This window comes from Hyaena hyaena, unplaced genomic scaffold (assembly GCF_003009895.1).
Source record: "Hyaena hyaena isolate Hyena2069 unplaced genomic scaffold, ASM300989v1 scaffold_304, whole genome shotgun sequence".
Classification (NCBI taxonomy): Eukaryota; Metazoa; Chordata; class Mammalia; order Carnivora; family Hyaenidae; genus Hyaena; species Hyaena hyaena.
Window position 1 is genome coordinate 1,444,452 of NW_024080937.1, and position 16,495 is coordinate 1,460,946.

Genomic DNA, 16,495 nt, shown 5'->3' on the forward strand with positions numbered 1-16,495 from the left:
ATGAGGTCCACAGGCAGGGGGCACAGACTGTACACTCCCTTACAGGCCATTAGACTCGAACTAAATGTAACTACAGTTGAGGATTTTTTAATATAGATGTAAAATGATATGATTCATTGTGTTGAGTATGGCCTGAAAAGAAGAAGGACAGAAGAATGGAGGCTGTTTACTGCAAAGATTCAAGATAGAAATGCAGATGAGTTGAATCAGGGTGGTATTGATAGAGAAACTGAAACATGGCCAGACTCCAGGTACAAAGTAAAGCCAAAGAACAGAATTACCAGTTTTAGTGATAAGGAAAAGTGAGAGGACCGGCTGCAGGACGACCAGAGATTTTGAGATGTTAACTTCGAAATTCCTCTTAGACATCCAAGTGTAGATGTATGGAGGCAGTTGGAGGTTTGAATCTGAAATTCATGTGAAATGTCCAAGCCAGAAATATTATTTGTAAGTAATCAGATGGTACTTGGATAGTATTTAAACCATGAGGCTGAATGAGGTCATGAAAGTGTAGCAGTTCACATGTTATACACTCTTAAAATTTGTATTTATGTGGATTTTATCTGTTGATATTTACTGTATTAAGATTTTGCTTACTTATATCTATAGACATTTATTGTATTAGAAATTCAAATGATAAATGTTTAAAACAGAAGAGTCCACAAGCACACATATGATTAGCCGTCAAATGATTATATAATAGGACCTCTGGAAAATTCTACTGTATGCTTATAAGAGAAAGAGAGAAGCAGACAAATAGTGTTTCAGTAGTATAATGAAAATGATTTTGTCTTCACCCTGTGCTAGATGCTGCAGAGGATGCAAAGACAAAGTTATCAAGGACTCCAGGACGCTCCAGAACAAACTTAGGCAACCATGATTTAAGGAATACGCTAACAAATGTGAAAGAGCTTTTGCCAAGGAGTCTTGTCTTTGTGTCCTTCATGATCATTGTCCCTACAATTTGGTTCATTTTCTAGCCCAGTGCATGGCAAATTGGTATGTTAGTTGATACCCAAAATCATAAAGCTCCAAGAATTTTATATATCTAATGTTTCTTCTTCTTCACCAGCAGATGATGCTTTTTAAAGCACTCATCAAAATCACTAGGCTTATGCTGCTATGGTGGTACAAAAAGCATGAGGTGCTTGTTATTCCTGCTCAGAATCACAGATATGAAGTTGTTACACTGAGAGCACCCATAAAGTGTGTAACACTGAAAATATCCATCAGAATGATAGCAACACACAGTATATATAGCTGGAGCCTCCTTAAGCACAGAGTCTATACTATTTTAATCTTTGCAATCTCTGTAGCACCTAGCACAGTGGAAAAACAATTCTAGGGTCAACTATAAAAAATTAAATAAAATAGAATGAATAAGGAATTTGGTTCTTGGCTTCAAAAACTCACAATTTAAATAATGGCACAGACAGTACACTCAAGAAACAATTGAAGAAAATAATTACTGAGTCTGAATATAAAAATGTTTATCAATTTAGTAAATATTTATTGGATATTTCTTGTTATGCTCCAAGGATTTAGATCTTGAGAGCATTCTGAATAGTAAAGATTTTAAATACAATAAAAGTTGCAAAATAAGAATGTTATTAGGTTAAAATTAGCCTAAGTATCTGCCTTCCAGTGTGGATAGAAGATACAGATGTATGAAAGCTATATTTCTGTGTCCATTTGGAACACTGATATAAGGCTTCTGTTAGGAAACAAAAAGTTGATTTTGATTATGAAGAGACAGGGCTCTTTCCATGTAGAGAAACAGTGTCTCAAGTAATAGCCTGATCCCTATGAATTATGGACTTCTTCACTAAAAGGGTTTAATCCAAACCATTCCTATGAATTATATTGTGGATGATAACCCTTTTTTTGAAAAGAGGATGGCTGATAGCTAGTTATTATGTGGAAGGGTATCAGTGACAAATCATGAAAGGATTTGAACATGAGTCTGAGATATTGAATTTGATTGGACGGTAAATAACCATTATACATTTTTGAGCAGAGCACTGGTATGATAAATATAATGTTTATGAAAGATTATTTTAACAGCTCTACATGGGCTGAAAAGAGTAGAAGAAATATTGGAAATAAGAGAAATAAAGAATTCTAAGTATGTTCAAGCATCATTGCACATTGCTCTAGTGATTTGGAAAGTGAATTTTCTAAATAACTATGGATTAAAAGAAAGGATCACATCTGAGTTCTGGTTTGGTCAGGAAAATGATTTAGAGAACAACAAATTTTTAGAGCTGTTTGCAGTTTTTTCATTTCTTTAGTAAACTATACCTCAATAGAAGCACCAAAGAAATTATGAGATCACATTTTTCCCCATCAAGAAATGTCCTAAGTGATGAATATTATGATGGAGGGATAAGTGGTGGGTTATACAAATACAGAAGTAACATTTAAATCAGTCTTTTAAGTTACTTGTCTTTCCTCTCAAAATGCTTGACAGACATATGTTACATCATTAACAGTGACCTCAGTGGCCATGATTCCCCAAGGGGACCAGTACCTGGAGAAGGTAGGGTGTAGGGAAACAGGAAATAGCTCAGGCAATCTTGATACACCATCCTGGGGTCTCTTGAGGCCCTTGGATTCTCTTGAGCAAAGTCTGCTTCCCTAAGAACTCACCAAAGAAGTTTCTGGTTTTTGAGTTTTCCTTTGTTTTTATTTGCATTTATTTGTTTATGTCTGATATACTCGCTCTAAAAATTCACTCTCCCCTTTCCTCAAACTACCACACCCCTTTATTGGCTAGAGATAGAAGGGAACTCATTTGAAGAAACAAATGTTAGTGATGCTGGTGTCAGTCTGTGTGACAATAGGTCTCTTACCAACATCATGGGTCCAGAAGAGTTGCTTCCTCTGTTAATTCCAGTTTCATAGAAAGCTGAAAGGGGTGGGGGGAGGTTCTCGCTTAATGCTACATTGTCTGAGATGTTGTTGCCCACACACGCTTCACTCACTAGGAACATGACTATGTGCTCTTCTTTGTTTCTTCTCTGTCCAGAGCAGTGTTGGCTCTGTAAAAGCTCATGACCTTAACCTACTAATCATAGATTAATAGACTCATGACCTTTGGATCAGCTTATTTACAAATTACTTATTTATAAATCAGAGATCAACTTATTTATAAATTTTCCTCATACCTGATGAACATGTGTTTACATTGTTTTGCCAGAGATGAAAATCTCCTTTTGCCTTATGTCATTTGATGCTTCATCATATTTTTTCTTTTATTTGAAGCTGCCCTTCCTTCAAACCTAGAAAATAATTTGCTTTTTATTGATCCCAAACTATCCCAGGTGAAAGAAATATAAAACCATTCAGCATGTCAAATGTGACTTGCTGTACTAGGAGCATGGGTAAGGGGGAAATCCTTTTCCACTTTTTACTTTCTTTCCTAAGTAATTTTTAACTAGAACCAAGATATAGTCTATAATTTTGTGATTCAATCATTTTATATATACATGTAAATAATCACAAGTTAAACAGGCTTCATAGTCAAGATAAAGCTGAAAATAGTTTTACAAAAGTGTCTTGTTCAAAACTTTTGGAAACCATGTACATAGCCTCATGTTTTGCAAACAACATGGAATCATTTCATTTCTCAATTTCCTAATTTTCAAATATGTTTTGTTTTTTTCTTTTATTCTTTCCTAGTGTGCACTGGTGTGTGAATGTACAGCCCCAGAAAGTGTGAACGGGAAAGATAACTTACCTTTTTTGAATGCAGGTATGTACTGCAGTTTGGGAAACTGACATTCGTTTCATATAAACGTAAATTTTAATTTCCCATGAACTCAATACTGAACGTGGGCAGCATCCTCACAGAATTGTTTGCAAACAGTTAGTAAATGAATTTGTAATCATGAGAAGTAATCCTCATCAGTGGAGGGAGAATACAGTTGACAGTTCCATAAGAAAGATATAAAAATACTGTGGCTGTATGGCAAAACAAATTTCTTTTAGCTTTGGAATTTGTATTATCTGAAGCAAAACACATTAGAAGACAGTAAGCATTAGAAATATGAAGCTCTTATTTAGTTTGACTTTCTAATTATAGAGTTCAAAACAAAGTTGTTAAAACCGTAGATATATGGGTTCAGTAGGAAAAAGTCATATACACATTTGTACATTCCTGGAGTATATATGTATATAACGTGTTACTTGGGGCACCTGGGTGGCTTAGTCGGTTAAGCGTCCGACTTTCGCTTAGGTCATGATCTCGCGATTCGTGGGTTCGAGCCCCGCGTCGGGCTCTGTGCTGACTGCCAGCTCAGAGCCTGGAGCCTATCTCAGAGTCTGTATCTCCCTCTCTCTCTGACCCTCCCCTGCTCATGCTGTCTCTCTCTCTCTCCTAGAAATAAATAAAAATATTAAAAAAAAAAAAATAATAAAAAGTATAACGTGTTACTTATAGTAATATATTTGAATTTCAACAAGGTACTGAACCATGTGTTAAGTGATAACCTTGCAAGTAAAATTGAGACTTACAGTACTAGTTAAATTGTGATAATATGTATAGTAAATTGTGGAAATAATTTTTGTGATAATGTAAATTATGTTACCACTAATAATAGTAAACAATGACTATTATAGTGACAAGCAGCAGGCTAAATGCCTCATATGTCTTGCCTTCTGACCTGTGCTATGAAAAAGACACTGTCATGATCCTCAATTTACAAATGAAGAAATAGGTCAAGGGCACCTACCTGGCAGATATCAGGTCCAGAATTTAAATCTGGCTTTAATCCCCAGGCCTTTGCTCTTAATTAGTAGGCCATGCGATTACCAAAGAGCCATTAAATGACAAGTTGCTGTAACAATAGAATAAGCCTTAATATTTTTCTACCCCTGCCATGTCGTACATTTAAACAATGACATAGATAGCATAATAATCAGCTTAGTGAATGATACCAAATTTCAGAGGCTTCTTAATGTATAACTGCTGAACTATTAGCTGCCTTTCATTGGCAGAAGCCTCTCATAATAGGGATAGAGAAAGGGAAGGCCACCCTTTTGACTATGTTTATACTTACAGAGAACTCAACATGAATTGGAACCGTAGCAAAAGTCATTAATTGTACTTGCATGGAATGAGGGATTGATTATGCCAAAGAAGAGGAGCATCTTCTTATCCTCTGAGCAAATGACATTTTTGTTCCTTTCGCTTAGGATGTAATGTTGAGAGGGATGTGTAATGAGCAGTGGAGGGTCTACCTGGACAGCTAGACCAGCCATGGATGTTAAAAGTACTTCATAAGTTTTCAGGCTGCTTAAAATATCTAATATATCCTCAAAGGGTCCTCCTCACATTTATTTTCCACCTGAAAATTGACCAAACCTTTAATCCTTTATTTTAATGCATCCAGATAACCTATTTAATTTAGTAAATGTCAATTGAGAGAAATAAAATTGAGTGTGGGACATATTAAATACATGTTAAATACAGTTTGAATGAGTCAGGTTATCACCACAATCATCTATATTATAATTATAACTTTTTAATAATTCACACATGTGAACCTTATAGTGTTTTATGCAGAGAGAAAGAAATGCCATTTTCAAATACTGATTGGTTTAATATACATCTCAAAGAGAAAGAGAAACATGGCTTTCTAAGTAAGAAAATATATTGCCTAAGGAAGAAGAGACAGAAGGAACAGAGTGAAAAATAAATCTGTGCCTCCTCATACTTGTGCCATAAAATCTGTAAGGCATGAGTCTTAGAAGCATACTAACTCTTCCAGATGACTAGGATACTATTGCCAATGCATCAATTGTTATATGACAAAGGCAACTGACATGGAACTGATGGAGGCAGCTACTTTCCACAATGTAAATATACTTAGTGGAGTGAAAGATGATTGATTACGGCCTTTCTTCTTTTATGGAGGTGAAAGTTTGGGTGGGGAAACTTCGCTTAGTTCTGATGATGTTTCTTTTTTTTTTTTTAATTTTTAATGTTTATTTAATTATTTTGAGAGAGAAAGAGCTTGAGCAGAGGAGGGGTAGAGAGAAAGGGAAAGAGAGAATCCCAAGTAGGCTCAGTGCTGCCAACACAGAGCCCGATGCAGGGCTTAAACTCACAAACCGTGAGATCACAACCTGAGCTGAAATGAAGAGTTGGACACTTAGCTGACTGAGCCACCCGGGTGCCCCTCTAATGATATTTCTCAATGTCCTTGGTCCACACAACCCAGAGGAATACTCAGAACCTGCAATATTTACCACAAATATTTTCTTTGAGCCTTCTTACATTAGGGAAAGATAAGACTAAATGAGAGTCAAATGTTCTAAAAGCTAGACTTTTAAAAAATGTTTAAAGGCCATTAAATACTCTATATGAAATGTTTCTGCTCAAAATGCAAAAGTGCGTCATGCAGGTATAGAATATGTATGACTTTGGCTTGTGTGTACCTTCGTCTTTTGTTCTATTTATTTTTCTATCTAAACTCACCAACTTTGGTATTAATCTGTTATATTCCCATGTGGTACTTTTTTAATCTGTAGGCAAAGAGAGCTACTGACATTCTTTTCAAGTCTTTGTATTAATGTATTATATGGAATTCTCCAGCCTCCAGTGAATTATGAAATACTTATTGAGTGAATGGAAGAGAATGTCATATCTCATAGCAGCTCTTCACTATTCTATTTATATCTCTAGAGGTTTAATTTATAATTCAGGAGAGTCACTCATCTATTGTAAGACTAACAAGAAAAAAAGCTCTTCTCTCTAGGTTCTCACCTTTTTCATGCTCTGGCTGCCTTGCAAGGTGAATGTATATGTTGGGAGTCTGGGGAATGGAGGGCAGAAGGAGAGAAAGGATGGGGTGGGAGCAGAATTTATAACTCCTTAAGAAAGTTCTAGAAGTACTTTAGCTTAACGGGAGAACACACTCCCTTAAGCTGCTGCATTTACATTCTCTGAAACAAGACACACTAGAAGACACAGTATTAGTAATGTGAAGTTCTTATTTAGTTTGACTAATTATGTAAGTTGTAACATAAATTTGTTAAAACAGTAGATTTATCTCTTTAGTTACTTGCTTTTTCGTTTAAGCAAAACGGTAGTAAGAAAAGCTTAAAACTATTTGTGGTTGGTGGGGGGTGGAGTAGGGAATAGAGAACTGCAGTTGGGTCTCTCACTCGTCCTGCTAAGTTACATCAACTGAGGGACTTATCTGCAGCCGAACAATAACAAACAGGCTCTTGTGGTATTAATATAAGAGCTCTGGACAGGCTGTCAGAAAAACTGGTATCAAAGCCTAGATTTGCCCACCAGCACTGTGACCTGAATAAAGAATAAAGAATAAAGAATAAAGAATAAAGAGGCCAGCCTCTTTGCACATCAGTGCTTTTAAAATGATCACGTTAACCTGGACAGTCTTTGCCTTCGTTGTTTGGCTCTCACATGTTTGAAACTGATGTAGCATAATTCAGCATTTACTGTTTTCCTACTTTTAGAAATATTTCATACATACATTTATTTTAATCAGTTTCATATGGAGGCAGATACTAGTTTTTTGTCATTGTCACAGTTGTCTTTCTTAGAAGCTATTTATATTTCATAAACCTGAGCAAAAATAATACCTTTTTAAAATTCTGTCAGAAAGATAATTCTCCCTAGATTCTCAATTCTCCCAATTCTCCTCGTAAAAGTATAATGCTACCAAGCACTTCAGCTCCTAGACCCTTCTGTTACTATGCCAAACCTGAGGAACTAATGGGCCCTGTTATAAGCTTTCCTATTTTCTTCACATTATGAGTGAGTTTTCCCCTGTCAGCAAGCATTAGATCTGATACAGCATCTTCCTTGGTTGAATTCCATACTTCTTGAGTCATGAAATTATCCCTCATATTCTTCAAAGACCACTTTCATGCTGTAGATTAATGTGTATACTGTCCTTCATATTCATGGACGGGATATCTGACAGCTGTGATTTCCGTGACTGTGTAAGATGGAGTCTAAACAAAAATGAGGGGACCACTCTCCATGTGAAATCCATACAGCCCCCTTCCTATTCAGAGAATGTATTGGTGGTTTGCATTTCTTGCTTCACAGATGAATCACTCTTTTTCTCAAAATAGGCCACTGTATCTTTGATTCTCTTTCTCAAATTGGGGTTAAGCCATGCACCACATTGCAGAAGATGCTAGATCATTTGCTACTTAAGAAGAAAGGAGCATTGCTTATTTATTTCTGTATCTCCAGGGCCAGAACCCAATAGGAACTCAATAAATGCTTGTCAAATGGCTGATAGCCAGTGTATCTTATTATTTCAATTTATGCTTCAGGTAACAGAAAACAACATTGTTACTCTCTCCATGAGAAAGATGTTCAAATTTAATTATTTAGCTTTTAAATAAAATAATTTATCACTTTCCTTAAAAATTACTATGAAATTCTCATTTTAAAAATGTTTTCTGCCTCCAATCCATACTGCATGTGACTCTTGATCTTGGGTTCATGAGTTTGAGACCCACGTTGGATATACAGTTTACTTTTAAAAAAATGTTTTCTGCCTCATATGACACCATAGATTTTATCCGGTTCTCACAATACCACATGAGCCAAATTTTGGGGTAATTTTCTCCTCACTAATACTCTCATCCAAAGCAATGTGTGACTCAGATTATATTAAGATATTGTCAAAAATATGTCCCTCTATACTCATTTTGAGTTCTGATGAATTCCAATCAAAAGGCAAATCCCCTGTTTCCCCCTTTATTTTTCTTTGTATTCATGAACTGTGAAATCTACTACCTTTTCAGATTTTAGATGATATCATTTTATATAAGCAAAGATATCTCTGTTGTATTTTCCCCACACTAGTTTAAATAGATTTTTCCCCTTGTATTAATTGTCTGATATGTAAAATTTGGGGAATTTTGACTTCTAGTATTGGCCCTTGATCTTTTATACTTACTCACCAGATTTCATTGCCCTCTGTTGTGTTAACAAATGTGATAGAGTCCATTAACTTTGCTCTTTTGAAATTTCCATATATTTTCATTACTGTGTACTAATATATTTAGGATGTTAAGTCGCTTCAATGGAAGAATGAATTTCATTATCTAATAATCAATGGAATCATCTCTTAGACACCTTAAATGCTTGAGCTGTCTTCCTGTTGTCTATTACTTCCTCCAGTGCCCACCTTAGGTAAACTAGAAGAAAAATAAAGGCAAGAAGATGATAGAGTAAAGCTAACACTTTGTGGACAAATGTGAAGATACCTTTCTCTTAATCCTGTTTTTTTTTCTTTTCATCCTTCATTCTGATGCTTGTGCTCCCTTGAAGTGAGGTTTTCAATTGTATTCTTCACTCTTGCATTTCCCCCCTATTGATTCACATAGTTGTTGGTGCTCTAACTGTTCTTCTGGGGAAAGTAGTGATGGAAAGCATCTGAGCTGAAAGGTTGAAGTTTATTTCTATGGGATGTTTATATTTACTGGGCACTTTACTAGGTGCAGGAGATAAATGTGAACAAGAACAAAACAACATCCTGGCCTTCACATAGTTCACACTCTAATGGGTGACATGGAACAATAAGTAGATAATCATAGCACAACTGTTAAGAACCATGACAGAGATGGGGATGCAAAGTAAAAAGGAGAGGAACCTGTAGGGAGAGTTGAGGTGGAAGCCAAGGAAGGCTTCCCAGAGGAGGTGCTAGCTCAGCTGAGTTTCCTTCAATAGAAGGAAATTGGTCAGAAACAGCTTGAGTTCAAAGAAGTATAGGTCCTTTCAGTTTGCTCAGAATGAAATATGAGCCACCTTCTGCCTTTCCTAGTTGTATCTTTTGCTTTAATGACTCAACTAGAATGAACAGAGCAAATCATTCAAACTAGAAAGAATGAAGCAAATCATTTTCTGATCACCTAAAATCCAAATTCTATACACTAAACTCACCAATTTATCACCAACTAGAGACTAAAAGGCCACAAATATTATCTTTATGTCCTATTCTGACATCTAGAATAGGTTTTCTTATTCTTGGCCTTAGATTGAAGATGTAGGGCCAGGAACTTATGGGTTTGACTAGACCACAGAAACAGCAATTTGTTCAACAAAGAAAATATGCTATTTTCTATTCTATTCTTTATGTTTCTCCTTTAAAAACAACACAAACAATAATATAATTTAGATTTTATAACAAATCTACAGAAAATTAATGAAACATTTTTAGGGGTTCGTTTTTTAAACAATTTATTTTTTCTTTATTATTTGTAGAGATGTCTCTTTGCTGTGTTTTCTGTGTTCCTGTCAGGTTTCATTAGCATCTCTTTTCTATAACCATGCTCAGGATGGTGTTTTAGCGATTTCTATTTAGGTTTTTCAGTTCTCATCCAGTCTTAAAAAGAGCCAACCTACATTTCAGATGTATATAAATCAAAGATATTTCCAAGTACAAATGAGGGAATGCCAGTGTCTAATTGCATTACCCAGACTTATCTTTAGTAAGTATAATGTAGCATTTGGAGAACAGGCAATGCATGTACATTCAGTTGAATAATTAAACTATTAAACAACTGCATAGTTAAAAGCTACAGAATGAATTCTCTACAAGAATCTGCAGGACATTAAAATAATGATTTTTTAAGGCTTAAGGCCAATAGAGTCAGATTCCATTTAAATATGTGACTCCTACCACCTCCTGAATGCAACAAAGTTCATGAGGATAATCGTAGATGAGCTTCCACTTGAGAAATATATTAAAGACAACTGGAGAAAATGAGTGTTTGACTTTTGATGACTCCCTTGTCCCTGAATCTAAATTTGCAAAATGACATCCCTAACACAGACACAGAAAAAAAAATCCCTATAGTATCTTTCTGGTTTATCTTTTCTGCCCCAGTTCACTTGAACAACCATCTATGTGTTGGCTGGGTTGAACATTTTCTTGGCATCTTTACTTTGATAGATCAGAATTGGGACAGATTGGCTTTCACAATTTCTTAGCATGATACCTTGTTAAGCCCTGCTACAGTGTCTGAGAGACACAATATAGAAATTTGAGTTGTCAAAAAATTAACAATAGAACTCCCCTGTGACCCAGCAATAGCACTGCTAGGAATTTACCCAAGGGATACAGGAGTGCTGATGCATAGGAGCACATGTACCCCAATGTTCATAGCAGCACTCTCGACAGTAGCCAAAACATGGAAAGAGCCTAAGTGTCCATCAACGGACGAATGGATCAAGAAGATGTGGTTCATCTATACAATGGAATACTACATGGCAATGAGAAAGAATGAAATCTGGCCATGTGTAGCAAGATGGATGGACCTTGAGAGTGTTATGCTGAGTGAAATAAGTCAGGCAGACAAGGACAGATACCATATGTTTGCATGTATAGGAGGGTTAGGAGGAACTTAACGGAGGACTGTGGGGGAGAAGAAGGTGAGAAATAGTGGGGGAGAGGGAGGGAAGCAAACCATGAGAGAATCTTGAATGCCGAGAACAAACTGAGGGCTGATGGGGGTGGGAAGGGAGGGGAAGAGGGGAGATGGGCATGGAGGAAGGGATGTGAGGATGAGCACTAGGTGTTATATGGAAACCAACCTGACAACATAGCATTTTTTAAAAAAGAAATTTGAGTTGTGCTGCAATTTGTTGTGTGTGAGGGATCTGCCATTTGCTTTCTGTTCCTGTGCTCACCATAGGGAGTGGACTTCAGCGAAATGTATCAATATTTGTACCAACTTAGAACTTTACTCTTGGGTCATCCCAAGACCATGATGTAGTCCAAAATATCTCTACTACTTTTCTCTTGGCAGAATCTGTAACATGATAATTTTAGCAATTGTTTTTGCAAAAGTAGTGAAAAAAAATAAAGAGCATACACACAGGGTCTCTTTAAAGAATTTATAATAAATGTTGGATAGTTAGTGTTCTTATTATGGTCAGAAATGCATCTCCTGTATAAAGAAAAACTTGAAATCAGTGATGAGCCAGAGCTGAAAGTAATGGACTCATTCACACAGCTGGAATGAGTGTGCAGAATTGTTGGAATTATGTGTCTTCTATCAGGAAGAAACATTAAAACAAAGTGACACAAATATTCATCATTTATGATCCATTGTTCAGTATTTGGTGCATGAATACTATATACCTTTCTTTTATATGAAGATGACAAAATCTCCCCATTATCCATACAGTAAGAATTTTGAGTTAAGAACATCTTGGGGCATCTGGGTGGCTCAGTCGATTAAGCCCCTGACTTTGGCTCAGGTCATGATCTCCTAGTTCATGGGTTCGAGCACCGCGTCAGGCTGTGTGCTGACAGCTCAGAGCCTGGAGCTTGCTTCAGATTCTGTGTCTCCCTATCTGTCTCTGCCTTCCTGTCCCTCCTCCTTATACTCTGTCTCTCAAAAATAAATTAAAAAAAAAAAAAAAAGAAGAACATCTTATCTGGTTTTTCTTTTAACCAGTACAATAAATTTGCATAGCAGTACAAAAGGCCAAATTTTTTTCATTTTTAAAGTCACACTACATTTTATGTTATTTTAAGATACCAAGTACATGTTCTTGCTTTATACATAGTAGGTGTTTAATAAGTAATGCTGCTAAATGAAATTGGGTTGTAAGGTGGATCCCACTATAGCTACATTGAGATACTGATTTAGTATTAATGTTTGGAGGCCTATGAATTTCAAAAGATCAGAACCTGTTACATGAAAGTTAGATGAGAGATATAAGTGAGATTTTCTTTTGGTTGATCAAGTTGCCTGAATTTTTGTTTTAAATTTGTCCCAAGTGTTTACCTTAAAAACAACAGCATTCCCACAAAGTCCTTGTTTGATATGTACCAGGTGATCAGAGAAGAGCTCTGGAAGTCATTAATAAACTACCCTTGATTTCTGCTTAAGCTATTTCAGTGAAGGTTGATATTTAAACACACTGAAGACCATTAAAATAAAAACAATAAAATCAAAGTGGAAAGGATCCTTTTGGGATAACTGAGGAAATGAAGAATATTACATTTTTCAGCTTAGTTCAAATTCTCTAAAATTAACTATTCTTTATTGTTTATAAAAGACAAGAAAAATGAAGGGTTCTTAACCATAGTGTGGGAAATACAAAAATTCTGTATAATCTTGAAAAAAACGACTTAAAAGAATCACATAAACTGAGTATACATAAACCAAGTAATGAATATTAGATTACTAAGGAAAATTTTGAACATTTCAGAGACTGGGTTTTTGTCTTATTATAAAAGAATGCATATATATTTCTGATCATGTTAGCTATATTAGGATTCATGAGATCCCATTAATGGTTTAACCTGATTGACACTATGTTGAATTCAATGCATGCTTTTTCTTCTTTTCAAATTCTAGAGATGGAATTGAGGTTGTAGTAAAATTCTTACATCTTTGAAACGTTGTCACTTTAAAAATTAATGATGGACATAGGAGCAGGGGAAAAAAAGAGAGGGAAGCAAACCAAAAGAGACTCTTAACTATAGAGAACAAAAGATTGATGCAGGGAGATGGGTGGGAGATGGACTAAATGGGTGATGGATATTAAGGAGGCCACTTGTGATGAGCACTGGGAGTTGTATGTGATGAATAACTAAATTCTACACCTGAAACAAATTTTACTGTATATCTTAACTAACTAGAACTTAAATAAAAACTTGAAAAAAAAAGAAAAAGAAAATGAAATATTATAGTTTCTTTTATTGGCTCACATATATTTCAGATGACAAAAATATTTCTGATGAGGCCTAATATCCAAAATATATAAAGAAACCATAAAATTCAATAGAAAAAAGTCTGATTAAAACATGGACAGAGAATATGACTAAACATTTTCCCAAAGAAGACATAAAAATGGCTAACAAGTACATGGAAAGATGTTCAATATCACTATCATCAGGGAAATGTAAATAAACATCATAATGAACTATTAACCTCATACCTATTGGAATGGCTATTATAAAAAAACTAATAAGAAATAAGTGTTGGAAAGGATGTATAGAGAAAAGGGAACACTTGTTCTCTGTTAGTAGGAATGTAAATTGGTGTAGGTGCAATGGAAAGCAATATCGATTTTCCTAAAGAAATTAAAAATAGAATTACCATATTATCCAGCCATTCTGCTTCTGGGAATATATCCAAAGGAAATGAAAACACTAACTGAAAAGGTATCTGCACCAACGTGTTCATAGCGGCATTATTTATAATAGCCAAGACATGGCAATAATTTAAGTGCCCACTAGCAGATGAATGGATAAAGAAAATGTGATATTGATTTATCAATTGATTAATTGATCCATCAATAGATAGCTATATATAATGGAATATTACTCAGCCATAAAAAAGGATGAAATCTTGTCATTTGTGACAATATGAATGGACCTTGAGGGAATTACACTAAGTGAGATAAGTCAGACAGAGAAAGATAAATATCATATGACCTCTCTTATATGTATAATCTAAGGAAAAACAACAAGCTAATGGATACAGAGAACAGATTAGTTGTTGACAGAGGTAGGGGGTGGCTGTGGGTGAATGGGTAAAAGGAGTCAAAAGGTACACATTTCCAGTTATAAAATAGTAAGTCTTAGGGATATAATATACAACATGGTGACTATAGTTAATAATACTGTAGCTGAAAGTTATTAAAAGAATATACCTTAAAAGTTCTCATCACAAGATAAAACATTTATAACTATGATGGTGATAGATATTAACTAGACTTACTGTGGTGATCATTCTGCAGTACAGTATACAAATATTGAATGATTACATTGTACACCTGAAACTAATATAATGTTATTTGTCAATTATACCTCAATAAAAAAGAAAATAAATACAATAATTTTATACATGGATCTGTGACATAATCTAATTGATAAGACTTATAGATAATGTTTATGTTAAAAATATAATGTCTTTGGACCTATAACTCTAGATTTTATTTTAATTTTTTAACTGGGCATACAGCTCTAGATTTTAAATATTTTCTCTCAACATACTGGAAATATTCTCCTATATTCTGGCTTCTGTTGGTGCTTTTGAAAAGTGAACACTTTGGCTAAGTGTTAGTAGGGGGTAGGTAGGTATCCTGGAAGCTTTGAATCTAGTTGTTGAAGAATGGGGTGTTTGAAATCAGGATTTTTGATGTATCATCAATTCTGATGAGGACAATGTATAGACTATACCTCTGAGAATGGATGATTGCAGAACAATGGATGAATAGATCCTCATTTTAATGTTCAGAAAGCTATTATATATTTACCCAGGTAGTGAATGAGATATAGTCTTAGAGAACCCTAAACTTTTGAAAGGAATTTTATCCTATACTTTGAGTAGTCCTGGCCCAAATAACCTATACTCCATTTCAATATCAAATTTTGTTTTTAATCGACTTTATTAGTAAACTGGAGCCAAATAACCATAAATATTTGACTGATGGTTGACGTGATATTATATTGCCCATTAAGCCTTGGTGTATAAGTATAACAAAGACATTCATTGCTAAATAGCAATGGAAATAAATTTCTGACCTGAAATAAATGGCTTGGGAATGTGGTAGAAATGTTGCCCTCATGAAGAAAGTATCTTAATCTCTGGCCCTCCATTTTTTCCCTAAATCTTTTAAAATTCTGGATGGCATAATCTTGTTATTTCTTCCCTAATTACTTCCCATCCACAAATATAGTTTTTTCACAGCCTCCTTTTCTTGTTTCTGGTAATATCTAGTATTAGGAAAATATGTTATTGACTCACTGTCACTAAAGTATATATAATATTTGAATTACACTAGATCATAAGCCAAGGAACCTTTCTGGCATTTAAGAAATAAACCATTTTTATTAGTATGGCCATTTGAATAATATGAAATAACATGTCAGTTGTCACCTGCTATATAAGTGAGTAAAGTGGAATAACAATGATCCAAAAAAAAATTCAGAAATATATTGTTCATGTATATTATATGTAAGTACATATATTTTATGTATATTGATAAATACACATGCTTTAAGAAAATCTTTGAAAGTGAAAGAAATTAATAGGTAATAAATTAGAGAACCACAATAGCCCCATTTATGAATTTGAATTTGATGTATTATTTTTGAATTTAATAAAGACTTTATATCTCATGGGGCTCCTGGGTGGCTTAGTCGGTTAAGCGTCTGACTTTCGCTTAGGTCATGATCTCACGGTTCGTGGGTTCGAGCCCTGCGTCGGGCTCTGTGCTGACTGCCAGCTCAGAGCCTGGAGCCTATTTCAGAGTCTGTGTCTCCCTCTCTGACCCTCCCCTGCTCACTCTGTCTCTCTCTCTCTCTCTCTCTCCTAGAAATAAATTTTAAAAATTAAAAAAAAGTCTTTATATCTCAGAAGCTACTGAAGATGATAGAAGAACAAAATTCTTAGAAATTCAAATGCACTAATGAATTATGATACAAACAAATTTTGATCAAATAAATCATTGTAACAGTACACTGATTAATAATTT

The 16,495-nt window shown here is 34.9% G+C and overlaps 1 protein-coding gene across 2 annotated transcripts in view; it reads left to right on the forward strand.

Moving 5' to 3' along the window:
- The window catches only part of INPP4B (inositol polyphosphate-4-phosphatase type II B), a 367,571-nt gene that overhangs the window by 152,623 nt on the left and 198,453 nt on the right, over positions 1 to 16,495 (forward strand). For both annotated transcript variants that reach the window (XM_039248219.1, XM_039248218.1), the window contains exon 7: positions 3,682 to 3,754. In XM_039248219.1, the coding sequence (XP_039104150.1) occupies positions 3,682 to 3,754 (73 nt within the window). The remainder of the gene's footprint in view (positions 1 to 3,681; positions 3,755 to 16,495) is intronic.